This window comes from Parasteatoda tepidariorum, chromosome 10 (genome assembly GCF_043381705.1).
Source record: "Parasteatoda tepidariorum isolate YZ-2023 chromosome 10, CAS_Ptep_4.0, whole genome shotgun sequence".
In the NCBI taxonomy this organism is placed as follows: Eukaryota; Metazoa; Arthropoda; class Arachnida; order Araneae; family Theridiidae; genus Parasteatoda; species Parasteatoda tepidariorum.
This window is the reverse complement of record NC_092213.1, coordinates 39,203,740-39,217,778: the sequence shown is the minus strand read 5'-3', so window position 1 is coordinate 39,217,778 and position 14,039 is coordinate 39,203,740. Positions and strand designations below refer to the sequence as shown.

General features: G+C 28.2%; 2 protein-coding genes and 2 non-coding genes across 4 annotated transcripts in view; 3 read left to right on the top strand and 1 right to left on the bottom strand.

The window, feature by feature from the left end:
- The first annotated feature begins 3,710 nt into the window (after nucleotides 1-3,710).
- On the top strand, nucleotides 3,711-3,782 carry TRNAC-GCA (transfer RNA cysteine (anticodon GCA)). Its single transcript has one exon. It is a non-coding gene; the product is annotated as a tRNA-Cys (tRNA).
- Nucleotides 3,783-3,936: 154 nt separating this feature from the next.
- TRNAC-GCA (transfer RNA cysteine (anticodon GCA)) lies at nucleotides 3,937-4,008 on the top strand. Its single transcript has one exon. It is a non-coding gene; the product is annotated as a tRNA-Cys (tRNA).
- Nucleotides 4,009-8,868: 4,860 nt separating this feature from the next.
- Nucleotides 8,869-11,512, top strand: LOC107443580 (major heat shock 70 kDa protein Ab-like). Its single transcript, XM_016057495.3, has one exon. It carries the CDS (start codon nucleotides 9,447-9,449, stop codon nucleotides 11,364-11,366), a length of 1,920 nt encoding a protein of 639 aa, XP_015912981.2. The 5' UTR covers nucleotides 8,869-9,446; the 3' UTR covers nucleotides 11,367-11,512.
- Nucleotides 11,513-12,829: 1,317 nt separating this feature from the next.
- LOC107443587 (splicing factor 3b subunit 6) overlaps nucleotides 12,830-14,039 on the bottom strand; it is a 7,650-nt gene continuing 6,440 nt past the window's right edge. Inside the window, exon 4 of the mRNA XM_043043336.2 lies at nucleotides 12,830-13,052. Coding sequence (XP_042899270.1) covers nucleotides 12,969-13,052 — 84 coding nt within the window. The 3' untranslated portion in view covers nucleotides 12,830-12,968. The remainder of the gene's footprint in view (nucleotides 13,053-14,039) is intronic.

The window sequence follows — 14,039 nt, the reverse complement described above, 5'->3', positions numbered from 1 at the left end:
TCATTAATTATTTCACTAACTGTTTTTATTATGATTGCATAAATTAAGACCAGTTTATTTGCGTTTCTGTTCATTTACTGCAGCTAAATATTCTTTATTCCATCTGTTAGATTCATCGTTTGTTTAACTTTTAAATTTTCATATTTTTTCTGCAATTTCTGTTATTTTAGAACTCAAATAATAAAATCTTCAAACATATAAAATTATTTTATTAATCATTATTATTTGATGATATAAATTAAGGCAAATTTATTTGTTCTTTCATTACAGCTAAGTATTCCATCTATAACAATTATCGTCTGCTCAGTTTCTAAGTTTTCATATTTTTTTCGGCTACTGCCATACTGTTATGTTACAGTTCGAATATAATAATAATTTTATAAGTCATTCGACACATAAAATTATTTTATTAATTATTTTCCTAAATGTTTTCGATTTTATTACAAAAATTATGGCTAGTATATTTGCGTTTTTGTTTCTTCATTGCAGTTAAGATATTCATATATAAAATGAGTAGGTGGAGGAATGGCGAAGAAACAGGGCTTATAGTAATTAATATCTTAAACTTTTTGCTCACTAACTGAAGGGTTTATAGTGAAAAACAATAAAAAAACGCATACCAAAAATTTTTTCACAAGAAAAAAAAAAAAAAAAAAATNATTTTTTTCGGCTACTGCCATACTGTTATGTTACAGTTCGAATATAATAATAATTTTATAAGTCATTCGACACATAAAATTATTTTATTAATTATTTTCCTAAATGTTTTCGATTTTATTACAAAAATTATGGCTAGTATATTTGCGTTTTTGTTTTTTCATTGTAGTTAAGATATTCATATATAAAATGAGTAGGTGGAGGAATGGCGAAGAAACAGGGCTTATAGTAATTAATATCTTTAACTTTTTGCTCACTAACTGAAGGGTTTATAGTGAAAAACAATGAAAAAACGCATACCAAAAATTTTTTCACAAGGGAAAAAAAAAGGAGAGAAAATGAGGTGCATATCTCTGAATTAACGTAGTGATTTCCAAAAAATGTTGTTAGGAGCAGAGATATTTTTTCTAAAAATGCTAATTTGAAATGTGATTTTGTATTATTTCCATGTAATAATTATCTTTCCTATCTCCGGCAATCAAATGGTTTTGATGTTTTTAATCCTAAAATAAATTCTTAAGGATTGTCATTACGGAGTCCCTAGAATATCATTATGTATCTTTTGGTAAATTTTGAGTATGAAAGTTAATTGGTTAGACCTTTAAGTGTTAATAATTCCATTTGCAAAAATTTATCTGTTATAAATATAACAATTGTATGTTAAAGATTTTTGCAAAAGATTTTTCAAAGCGGTAATAAAAAAAAAAAAATTTAAATATTGTTTTATTTGGTTTCACTTTCTCAGTTTAGAGAAACTGCATCACAAAATTATCGAGGCTTTTATGCATTTATTTTAATTATTTATAAGTCGTAGTCGTCAAAAAGTTTTTAATTCAATTACTCCAAAACTAATTAAACTAAGAATCAAGGATTAAAAAATTTTTGCCACCATTAGGAAAAATTACTCGTAAAACAATTTTTAGTTGGGGAAAAAAAAATTAAGAAATTAATCAAATTTATTAATTAATGACAGAAATTTATTACTTAATGTAATGCTTTTATTTATATTAAAACGAAGAACAATTACCGCTGCCATCGGTACCGCAGTTTTAGAAAATTTTTATAGTTCACATTCTCATTCTTACAATATAAAATTACCATGTGTAGAATTCTGAAATTTTACACATTTTTAAAGAAATGTTTATTGTGCATTAAAATGTTGTCTCGAAAATGTTATTGCTTTATCATAACATTTATTTAAGCACAATCCCAATTGACAAGACGGACTCAGTTTATTTGGCTGTGGATGAAACGCCGAAGCTTCCTAATGTATTTAATATAAATTATAAGAGAAATTAAGTATTAAAGCTTATACTTTATACCCTATGCGAATGAAAAGGAAAAAAGGTAATTGAATTATAAAGTTATGTATATTGTTTCACGAACGAATATTATTGATCCACGTTTTTTCGCCATTCCATCGGCGAAATCTGTCCCAATGTGTGATAGAAAGCTGAAATACGTGAGCAGTAAGGAGCAGGAAACTGAGAAGTTAATATAAAATAATCAACAAATGTTTCATCTGCAACCACTTAAGTTACTAATTGATATCTGCTTTGAAATTTTTCAATATATTGTCAATTAATTAAACTTATTTCACATTTTTTTATAAATTTTCATAACATTTTTATAAATTGCAATTAATTAAACTTAATTACTATAACTATAAAGAAAATTTTTTTCTTTCAATTTAATTGATCTTTAAATTTTCCCCGGGTAGCTTTTGTAAACCATCTACTAACAAACAGCATTGAAATCCCTCCTTATAATTTGTAACTAAATAAACGTTGCGTATATTTAACCGTTCTTTAAATAGAATAAAAAATAAGATATTACCAGCTATTATTCTTTAGGTTTAATTTTTCAATCACTCAAAAGTCATTTAACAATTAATGTTTCATTAATAAGACCAAGAAGGAGTTTTAAAATTTTTAGCAATGTTAATTTTAGTTTTTAGACAATGCTTTATGAATAAAAAATGTCATGTTCTATCCTGGGTAAAAATTGCTTTTTTAATTTATATTATGCATATAAATAGGATTTCAGAAGAAAAAAAAAGGTTAATATTATAAAGTTAAAAAAGTTTTGCATAAATGGCGATAAAATCTAAAAACTTAGCCAAAATTCACATAAAAATTATTTAAGTAGTGCTTCTCGTATTTCGAATTATTTTTCATCGATACATAATTTAAATTTAAATTTTTGTAATAGAATATTTAAAATAATGATATAAAAATCAAAGTAGGCTTAATTAGTGAAGAAACTTTTGAACGAAATAAAAGATAACTCCAAAAGACAATGGAAACTGCAAACTATATTTATACAGTCAAACCCCGCTATAGTGAACACGGCTTATAGTGAACTCCCGGATATAGTGAACGAAATTCTCGGTCCCGTGCCTTGCTATGCACGTATAATGCTATTTTTAGTGGATATAGTGAACCAAAAAAGTGAGGAAGTTGGATGCAATGAACTTTTTTCTGATCCCCCCCCCCCATTTTCTTCGTAATAATTTCGAAATTTCTACTTCAAAATAAATACATATACCGATTTTTAAAACCATCTATAGAAACTACTTTTATGTGCTCGAATGGCAGGTTAGACAGGTATAAAAAGCGGAATAACAAAAATTCAAGAAAAATTATCTGAGAGTCGGGAAGTGTTTCCATATCTGATGTTGAGCTCCATATCTGATGAGGAAGTGCTCATCAGCTAAATATCACTAATTTTTATTTGTACGCAAGACGAAGAGTGATGAAAAATAACACATTTTTTGCTACCACATAATATTTTTCAGTCATTTATATGAATATAATGTAATAAAAGGGAAGAGTTTTGGAACCATTAGTAAAATCACCAGCGTAACGGATATAGTGAACTCCCGGTTATAGTGAACTGAAATTTAGGTCCCTTGATGGTTCACTATAGCGGGGTTTGACTGTATATTAAGATAATCTACTTATGAGAATTAATAGACTTCCAAAATCAAGTCTCATAGAATATTATATTGCATTATTTGAAATATATTAAACATTTGTTTAACCATGATCAACGGGGGTATAGCTCAGTGGTAGAGCATTCGACTGCAGATCGAGAGGTCCCCGGTTCAAACCCGGGTGCCCCCTAGGAATTTTATTTTTTTATTGAAAGGTCTTTTTATTTATTTAATTAATTTTATTTATTTAATTATATTTAATTTTAAATGTCAATTCTGAGTATTTCAAATTTTGTTTATATTCAATACATTACATAAATATTCATATTTTCAGATTTATCGAAGGGGGTATAGCTCAGTGGTAGAGCATTCGACTGCAGATCGAGAGGTCCCCGGTTCAAACCCGGGTGCCCCCTTGGACTATTTTAATTTATTGCATAAATAAACATGTATTCACGAATACAATTTTTACTTCATCTTTTTCATTGTTAACTTTATTGATAATATAGCTAGTTATTTATTTCAATGTTTTTTTTACTTTTAAAATAAAAATGAGGATAAACTATTTCTTTATGTAAGAAACTTTCTAGTTTGGTATTAATTTCATTCATTTAAACGAACATGTTAACATGTAATGATAATCTCGAATTTATAATGTAATGGGAATCTTTTTATTGATCATCTGGAATTTTCCATGGAAATATAAACTCACTTTGCAGAAATACTTGTTTTTGTGATTGTAGAAATATTTAAGTGATACCAACGTTCAATAGTGTTATTTCGTTTTCACTCCGTTTTTGGAGAAAAAAAATTATTCAGAAGTTATTCATTTAGTAATAACATTATAGTGTGCAAAAATTTCAAATATAACATTCATTAAAACTTGGTTTCCTTTTTTTACTTTTTAATTTTGACCCCGGTAATATTTGAGTAAACTCATATACCTTTATTGTCAACCTTGTAAACTACATATGTAAAAAAAAAAAANGGTAGAGCATTCGACTGCAGATCGAGAGGTCCCCGGTTCAAACCCGGGTGCCCCCTCGGACTCTTTTACTTTATTGCATAAATGAACACGTATTCACGAATACAATTTTTACTTAATCTTTTTCATTATTAACTTTATTGATAATATAGCTAGTTATTTATTTCAATGTTTTTTTTACTTTTAAAATAAAAATGAGGATAAACTATTTCTTTATATAAGAAACTTTCTAGTTTGGTATTAATTTCATTCATAACATGTTAACATGTAATGGTAATCTGGAATTTATAATGTAATGGTAATCTTTTTATTGATCATCTGGAATTTTCCATGGAAATATAAACTCACTTCGCAGAAATACTTGTTTTTGTGATTGTAGAAATATTTAAGTAATACCAACGTTCAATAGTGTTATTTCGTTTTCACTCCGTTTTTGGAGAAAAAAAATTATTCAGAAGTTATTCATTTAGTAATAACATTATTTATAGTGTGCAAAAATTTCAAATATGACGATCTTCATTAAAACTTGGCTTCCTCCTTTTACTTTTAAATTTTGACCCCTGTAATATTTGAGTAAACTCATATACCTTTATTGTCAACCTTGTAAACTACATATGTAAAAAAAAAAGAAAAAAAAAGAAGAAGAAAGAGAACTATATTTAATTTACCCCTCCTTTAAATATTCTTTTTATTTTAAGAATTTTATATATGTTTTCATTATGATTTATATCACGTGTCTCTTTTCAAGTCTGATTATTATATTATAGACGGACACTTTAATCAGACGAAAAGCAAAATTTTTATTGAAATCAACAACTCGATACATGCATTTAAATTTTAATTCTTTTTAACCAATTGAAATATTTTGTACGATTATATATCTTCAACTTGTCTCTATTTTATACAAAGAGTTATTAAGCAAATAAAGAACTACATTAAAAAGTAAGATATTTGAGACTTTTCTTAACAGATTAAATTTGTCGAATTGATTAACTATTTAATAAATAATATCAATAAAACAAACTTAATTAAATGATAATATAATAAAGATTAGCAGCACTATTTTCGTAAAAGTTTTTTAAAAAAGTTCTCTTATATAATAATGGATAGATGGCAGCACAATCAAATTTTGATAATTTCTGTCAGGTGAAAAAAGCACATGCAATAAAAGCAAAGATTATAGTGAGTCCGAACTTTACAAATGATAATTTCCCAATTTTGAATTGAACCCCCTTTAAATAAAATTCGAGAAAAATTTCTCCCGCTTTTTTTTTTAATGGAGAGACAGAAAAACAATCGCGTAATGCAAAAAATGCGTAATTATTTTTTGAATTAAAATGGTAACCAAAAACAAACCTTTTTTCTATCTCTTTTTGTTGGATTTTTATAGTTAGTTCCCCTAAACAACATATTAACAATCTTTAATAATACATATTTGTTGCGAAGGGGTAAAAAAACCCCAGCTAAATATTAATTATTTAACGATGCGTATAGATTTACTATATCTATGCAATGTATATTTTAAGTGGTGGATAATTAAAAATTAGCATGTTGTGAATCTCTAACAAAGAGGCTTGTTGCACACTAAGTTAGAAATTTTCAATAAAAGATCTGTTTTAATTGAGTAGAAAAATTCCTTCTTTTCCTTTCGCAATAAATATATATTTATTCACTTTGACGTATTTTTTGTTCTACTGCTACCACATTTGTTTTAAAAAAGAACTTTTTGAACTTATTTTTTTAAAGCGTACAATGTTATAAATTACTGTCTACTATATAAAACTGATGCACTAATAAAGCCCTCCTTTCAACTTTAGAACTACCCATTCTGAGATTTTCCCCCCTATCTAATAGAAATTTAGTTGAAATGTATATTATGGATATGAAAAGTGTTGTTTTTTTATTTCCTTGAAGACACAAAGCAAATTTCATCATTTCGTTATCATCGGGGGGCACAAAAGCAAAGTTTTTGCAAGGAAATAAAGTTTTTCAAGTTTTTATGACAGAAACAATTAGAAAGTAATTTTGATTAAACTGAAACAACATACTTTCATGACACTTTTCTTGTTCACCAATAAATGATAATTGCACTAGGAAACATTTTTTTTTTCTAGGTTGCATGAGATTTTGGAACGGATATGAAATTTTTCCCTAATTGCTATTTTCAAAGAAACCTGATTTCTCGAAAAGCTCCAGTTTTTACGTAATTTAATAATGCATATTCCTAACCAGGATTCGTCAAAAATGTTATTTTAAAAGAATCAGACAAGTGTACATGTATATATATGAACCTATATGTTATTCAAAAAAGTGCATTCAGATAAAAAAGCAAATATGTATATAAAATTCACATATCAGTTGGTACTTAACAAGCTTGCCATAGCTGTCTCACAAAAAGCGAAGCAAAATTTATGGCTCATATAAAGTGGATCAAAATAATAATAAAATAAAAAAATAAATAAAACTTTTTGCAGTTATGTCATACTTTGTTATTAATTATTTGTGTGGAAAAGTTTGCGACGAAAAAAATAAAAAAATACTCAAGTAAAATTTTTAAAGCCAAAAATAAAATTAGGAACACTTTCAAATTTGATTTAATTTAATAAAATAACGTAACAAGAGGCTTTCAACGTCAATAACTTTTACTATTTATAAGCTAGTTTACTTAATTTCGGTGTTATTAGAAGGAAAAAGTGAGAAAATAAGTAAATTAAGTAGCTATTAAAATGCTGTAAATATATGTGTATTTAAAAAAAAAAAATTAAATAATCTCATGGGACTACTTCGTTGTAAATTTCAAAAAAAATTTTTTCACGCATAGTATTTCCCAAATAGTAATGAAATGATGAGAATGAAATTAAATTTGGAGACAGAAATATTTTTATATTTTGGCTCCTAAGTAGTTATGAAATTACATTAGTTATGGAATTACATTTGTAGACGGAAATAATTTTATACTTTAACAGAGAGTAAACATACCTTCATGTGATTATCATGCAAAAATTTGGATACTCAATTTACTTTTATGTTGTGGGAGTCGACATTATTGTCAATAAAAATTTTAAATCCAGAAATAAAGCAGAAAAAGCTTTAAATTTATTTGACCGCCCTTTTTTTTCACCTTGTGATTTTTTACACTTTAAATATAAAAATAAATTTTTGCGTAAATATTAGAAGAATTAACAGCTCTGCATCATGAATATTGATGGTGTTATTTAACGCTATTTTTATTTGAATCCAAACTCATAATTTATTCGAATATATTAAATAACCAGATTAAACAGAGAAAAGTTGGTAAGCAATTTTTAGAAATATCCCTAATTTTCACCAGTCAATCAAACAATTTTAATGCTTTTCAATCCACTTTCCTCCAAAGTGATTCGTTAGATCTTAAAAGCTTTTTTTTTTTTGCTTCGCCAATGCTTAAATATTCACGGGCGATGTTTTTTTCAAGGTTCTTAAACTTCTGCATTAAGGGAAGAGATAAGACGATGGGATCATGATTCTTTAATAAAAGTATGCCTTTGATCTTTTGAATAGAAATGGTATCAGAATGGATTATTTATAAAAAATAATTTCTTGTTCATACACAAGAAAAAAAGATTTTTTTTTAAACAGAAAATTCTTACCCCTGCCAAGGCTGAACTTGACCAGTAAAGTTACGGATCTACTTCAGCCTTGTCCCTGCTTTTGGGATAGACCAGCGATCGCTTAACTCTGCTCAAATGCATAGCTCTCCTTCACTACTCTCTCGAATTGTAAAAAATATCATAAATGGTTTGCGAACTTTGGGTTGGTCAAACAATATAATCATTCATATGATTATTAATTAGCATAATTCTTAAACGTAATAGTACTTGTACTCCATTTCAGTTATCATTTCCAATTTTATCTCAATTAGAGATTTGATAATTTTTAAAGAAACTCCAAGCATGCAAATTAGTTATTTACAACTCTAAAGCAGTATGCTTAATCAGATTTAAATTTTAAACCAATCTCATTTTAATAAACGATGAGAATTAATAACTTTATTTTGTATTTTTTTTTGCTCCATTTTCAAAATTTAAACATAAAAATAAAACACTTATAAACTTTTTTTAATTATTATTCTAGTTTTTTTCCTTCATAAATAGGAATTCAAATACTTGTTTTCATTAAACATTTTCTACCGATTAGCATTAATAATTTAAACATTAAATTTTCGAAATTACTTGAACATCTTGTACTATGAAATGTTAATTTATTTTCGATATTTTCTGTTCACGGTTCAAAATAATTTCTTTCTTCATTTCACATCCATCTCAAAAATATGTTAGAAAGCCAAAATATTAAAACTACAAAACAAAAAACCGCAGCAGACAGCTAAATATTCTAGAATTTGAAAGATAGGTCTGGATAATTCTCAAATAGTCTCCTATGTTCTATTACAGATGGCAGCATCACTCATTGAAACTTTCAGAAAATTCTCGAAATTTCTGACAGTCTTCTATGCTCCATTACAGATGGCAGCACCATCGAAAATACACCGATTCTCATCTCGAGTTTTCGGGAAATTTCGTCTTCTCTATAAATACGAAACCAGAACTGTTCTGCTTCATGATCTTTGAGATAGCTATACTTGAAATCGTTTAATATTGCGATCGGAAAGCGATTCTCTTTATCTGAAAGTTATTTTCCCTCGCTACTTATAATACTGAATTTCGTGTTGAAGAATTGATTGCGAATTTATTGCACTGCTTATTTTCTAGTGACTGAACTGTAAAACTTACGGTTTCATTGGGAAAGTGATTGTTTGGATCTGAGAATTTTTGCTATTGCATTTTTAATTATTGGACAGAAGAACTGTTTTGAGAATTTTGGACTGTAAAAATGCCTGGTGTTAGTGCTCCAGCCATTGGTATCGATTTGGGTACCACGTACTCCTGTGTAGGAGTATTTCAACATGGACATGTCGAAATAATCGCCAACGATCAAGGAAATCGAACTACGCCTAGTTATGTAGCTTTTACTGACACAGAGAGACTGATTGGAGATGCAGCTAAGTCCCAAGTAGCCCTGAATCCAGAAAATACAATCTTTGATGCTAAGAGACTTATTGGAAGAAAATATGATGATCCTAAAATACAACAAGATTTGAAACATTGGCCTTTCAAAGTTGTGAATGAACATGGTAAGCCAAAGATTTGTGCTGAAGTAAAAGGTGAAAGAAAACTATTTAATCCTGAAGAAATCAGTGCTATGGTATTGACTAAGATGAAAGAAACTGCAGAGATGTATCTAGGCCAAAAAGTAACTGATGCTGTAGTTACAGTTCCTGCTTATTTTAATGATTCCCAGAGACAAGCTACAAAAGATGCGGGAAAAATTGCTGGATTGAATGTGTTGCGAATAATTAATGAGCCAACTGCTGCTGCCTTAGCATACGGTCTGGATAAAAACCTTCGAGGTGAGAAAAATGTACTTATCTTTGATTTGGGAGGAGGAACCTTTGATGTATCTATTTTGACTATAGATGAAGGATCTTTGTTTGAAGTACGATCAACAGCCGGAGACACACATCTTGGTGGAGAAGATTTTGACAACAGAATGGTCGCTCACTTTGTTGAAGAATTTAAACGTAAACACCATAAAGACCTCAGATCCAGTCCTAGAGCTTTAAGACGACTTAGAACAGCTTGTGAGCGAGCAAAAAGAACTTTATCAAGCAGTTCTGAGGCAAGTATTGAAATCGATGCTCTGTTTGAGGGAGTAGATTTCTATTCAAAGATATCTAGAGCGAGGTTTGAAGAATTGTGCATGGATTTGTTCAGATCTACAATGGAGCCTGTAGAACGAGCCCTGAAAGATGCCAAATTAGACAAAAGCAGCATTCATGATGTTGTGCTAGTCGGTGGATCAACTCGCATTCCAAAGATTCAGAAGTTACTGAAAGATTTCTTTAATGGTAAAGAACTGTGCTTGTCAATTAATCCTGATGAAGCTGTAGCCTACGGAGCAGCTGTTCAAGCTGCGGTACTCACTGGTAATACGGACGACAAGATCAAAGATGTTCTCTTAGTCGATGTTGCACCATTGTCTCTGGGAATTGAAACAGCCGGTGGAGTCATGACAAAAATAATTGAGAGAAACTCTCGCATTCCTTGCAAGACTTCACAAGTGTTTACGACCTATTCCGATAACCAGCCTGGTGTTGATATTCAAGTGTACGAAGGTGAAAGAGCCATGACCAAAGACAATCACCTTCTTGGACGATTTCAACTATCTGGAATTCCACCAGCACCAAGAGGAGTACCACAGATAGAAGTAACATTTGACATGGATGCTAACGGAATCCTAAATGTATCAGCACAGGACAAAAGTACCGGGAAATCGCAAAGCATCCGAATCACTAATGATAAAGGAAGGCTATCAAAGGAAGAAATCGAAAGGATGTTGAATGAAGCCAAGCAATATGAGAAAGAAGATGCAGAACAACGAGAGAAAGTGGCTTCCAGAAATGCCTTGGAGAGTTATGTTTATTCTGTCAAGCAAGCATCAGAATCTGTATCTGATGACAAGTTGTCACCTGCTGACAAAGCAAAAATTAAAGAAAAATGTGACTCTGTTATTCAGTGGTTGGATTGTAACACATTAGCTGAAAAAGATGAGATAGAGCACAAATTGAAAGAAATTCAATCTGACCTGTCCCCGTTGATGACCAAATTGCATCAAGGTGGAAACGCTTTCAATCCTGGTCAACAATCAGGTAATTCAGCTAGTAATGGTCCAACAATTGAAGAAGTTGACTGATTTTTTTTTTGTAAGAACTGTTTAAAGTATTAATTTAATTAGTTGTAAATAATCATTTAGCACTGGAAAAGAATCACTAATCATGTTAATTGTTTGCAATTAAGATGTAATTTGTATATTGTAAAATAAATTAATTTTTTGTGAAATTAGTGTCATTATTTATGTTCACATTATGTTTTCATTTTATTATTGATGGAGTCAAAGATAAAGTATTATATATGTATAACTAGCTAATACTTTATATTTTAATACATTATAAAAATCTAAAAGTAATCAATAACTTAATTATTCATTTTAATAGAAAATTGTAAAAATTATTAAAATAACTAATTTAAATTAAAGATGCTCTTAAATATTTGGTAACATGAGAAATTGTTGGCGGAAAGTTATGTTAAGAAAAAATGTGATCAAAGTGAATAACATAAACTAAAACAAAAAGTGAATAAGTGAAGTGAACTATAAATGAAAAACATTTAAACTTAAAAAAAAAAGTTCAATTTTCAGTTATTTTTGCAAAATCTACATACACAATTTTTAGATTACAGAATAGTTCTTAAAGCATATTAAATTTTTATAACAAACTTGCTTAAAAACACCTGATATAAGAAAGTTCTTAATATAAAAACATTTTTATATAAGTTAAAAAGCAATTTTTGTACTTGTTTTTAACAATTCCAAGTCTAGTTGGTTTGACAACTCCAAAACAATTGTGTACCTGGCTTTATGTATTATCCATCTTTTTTCAAAAGAAAAACTTAATCATTGTTAAGTATTCACTATCAAAAACATTTTAGTCTTTTAATAAAATTAAAAAATCTTTTTGCACTAAGTTGGTTTTGATTAAAAATAAACCAACTATACATCTTTTTTTAAGATCTAATAATTTTTTGAAATAAAGATAAAAAAGAAAGGTTTTCACTTTTAAAAAATCTAATTCAATTCAGAATCAGTTCATATTCTACAAAGCTGACTTTGAAAAGAAACATTTCCCATTAAAAACATTTTCAGATATCAAACGAAATTTTTTAGAGACATGTTGGAAGATTCAGACAAACTAAGAATTAGGCTAGTAAATATTAAATTTTATATTATATTTAAATGTTTTAAATATCGAAAAGTGATAATATTTATTTGAGCACAAAACATTGTTTCTTACGTAAAAATAATGCAGAAGTATTTCAAATCCAGGGTCAATTTAATAAATTACTATTATGTAATTATGGATAGAATAATTTCACCTAATATAATATTATTGATTACAAATTTGCAAAACCAATTACTAAAAAAAAAGATAACATTATTTGTACTGCATCTTTATAACTAATTCTTTAATTAAAATTTACATCGAATGATTTTGTTTTCCCAAATGATACAAAATTTTAATTTTGAGAAACTAATGTAAACAAAATGTACAAATGAAACTATTTGATACAACTAACTGAACTTTTAAATGAACAAAGATAAGATTTTTGGCAAACATACTTTATTTTGATCAAATACAAATTAAAGATTATGCTTCCCTTTACTATATTATAAAAAAAGGAAATAAAAACTCAAATATGTACAAGTGTATATTTTTTCACCACTTTGTTTTGTGTTTCATTAATCATCAGTAGTAACTCCATATTTCTTTTTTACTTTGTCTATTTCCTCTTGTTTCTTATCTGTATCAACTTTCTTGAATGCCTAAACATCAAAACAAGTTTCAAAACTTAAATCAATTCAGATAAATTTCAAAAAGATAATTACTTCAAAAAGTTTAAAAAAGTAAAAACACTGCATGAAATCATAATAGATATTTCAATATAATTACCATACTAACTACTACAGGTTATGTAAAATATATTTTAGACACCGGAATTTTTATAGTCAATAAAATGCAAAACTGTAATGCAGTAATAATTAGCCCATATTTTGCAATATTTACTATTTATGATGGACTTTAATATGAAATGCTTTTATTATATATTTTGAACTCATAATTTCAAAAATAATGAAAAAATTAAGAATCATTGCATAAATTGTCATTGTTACCTATATTATATACAGTAGAGCGCCGATTATCCGAACCCTTATCCGAACTATGTCTGAATTCATTTTATTTTTTTTAAAGTTTAGAATACTTTTTAACCTATCGACAATTTTTCTAAATTAAGAAGAATAAGTAATATCCCCTACATCTGAAGACTATATTTAATTTACAACCTTTTTAGCAGTTTTCTTGTAGTAGCCGTACATACATGTATTGTGATACAGTTAAACCTACATAACCCTTTACAACTGAAAATTATCTTCCAAGAATGCGAGCTTCATTTTGATAGTCTACAATGGTAGGAATGCAGAAGGAGTTTATGAACAGATAAGTGCTGAAGTTCTATAATTGGGGAATGGGTAGTTGTCACTCATGGTTAATTATTAGTGTTTACAGTGCTTGGAATCTTAAATCTTGGAATAAAATTCTTAACAGAAAAACAAACGAAACTGAAGTTTCTGAACCAGTAGATCTTTCGGCTGAAAATGATGAAATTGTGGCTGAAATTTTGAATGAAAATCGGAACTGCACGCAATTCATTAGATATTGCAATGAATTGGCTAGAACGTCAAAAATTATGTTGATCCAGTTCAGTTGATTTATTTAAAAAGAATAAGGGATATATGACTGCTAAAAAAAAA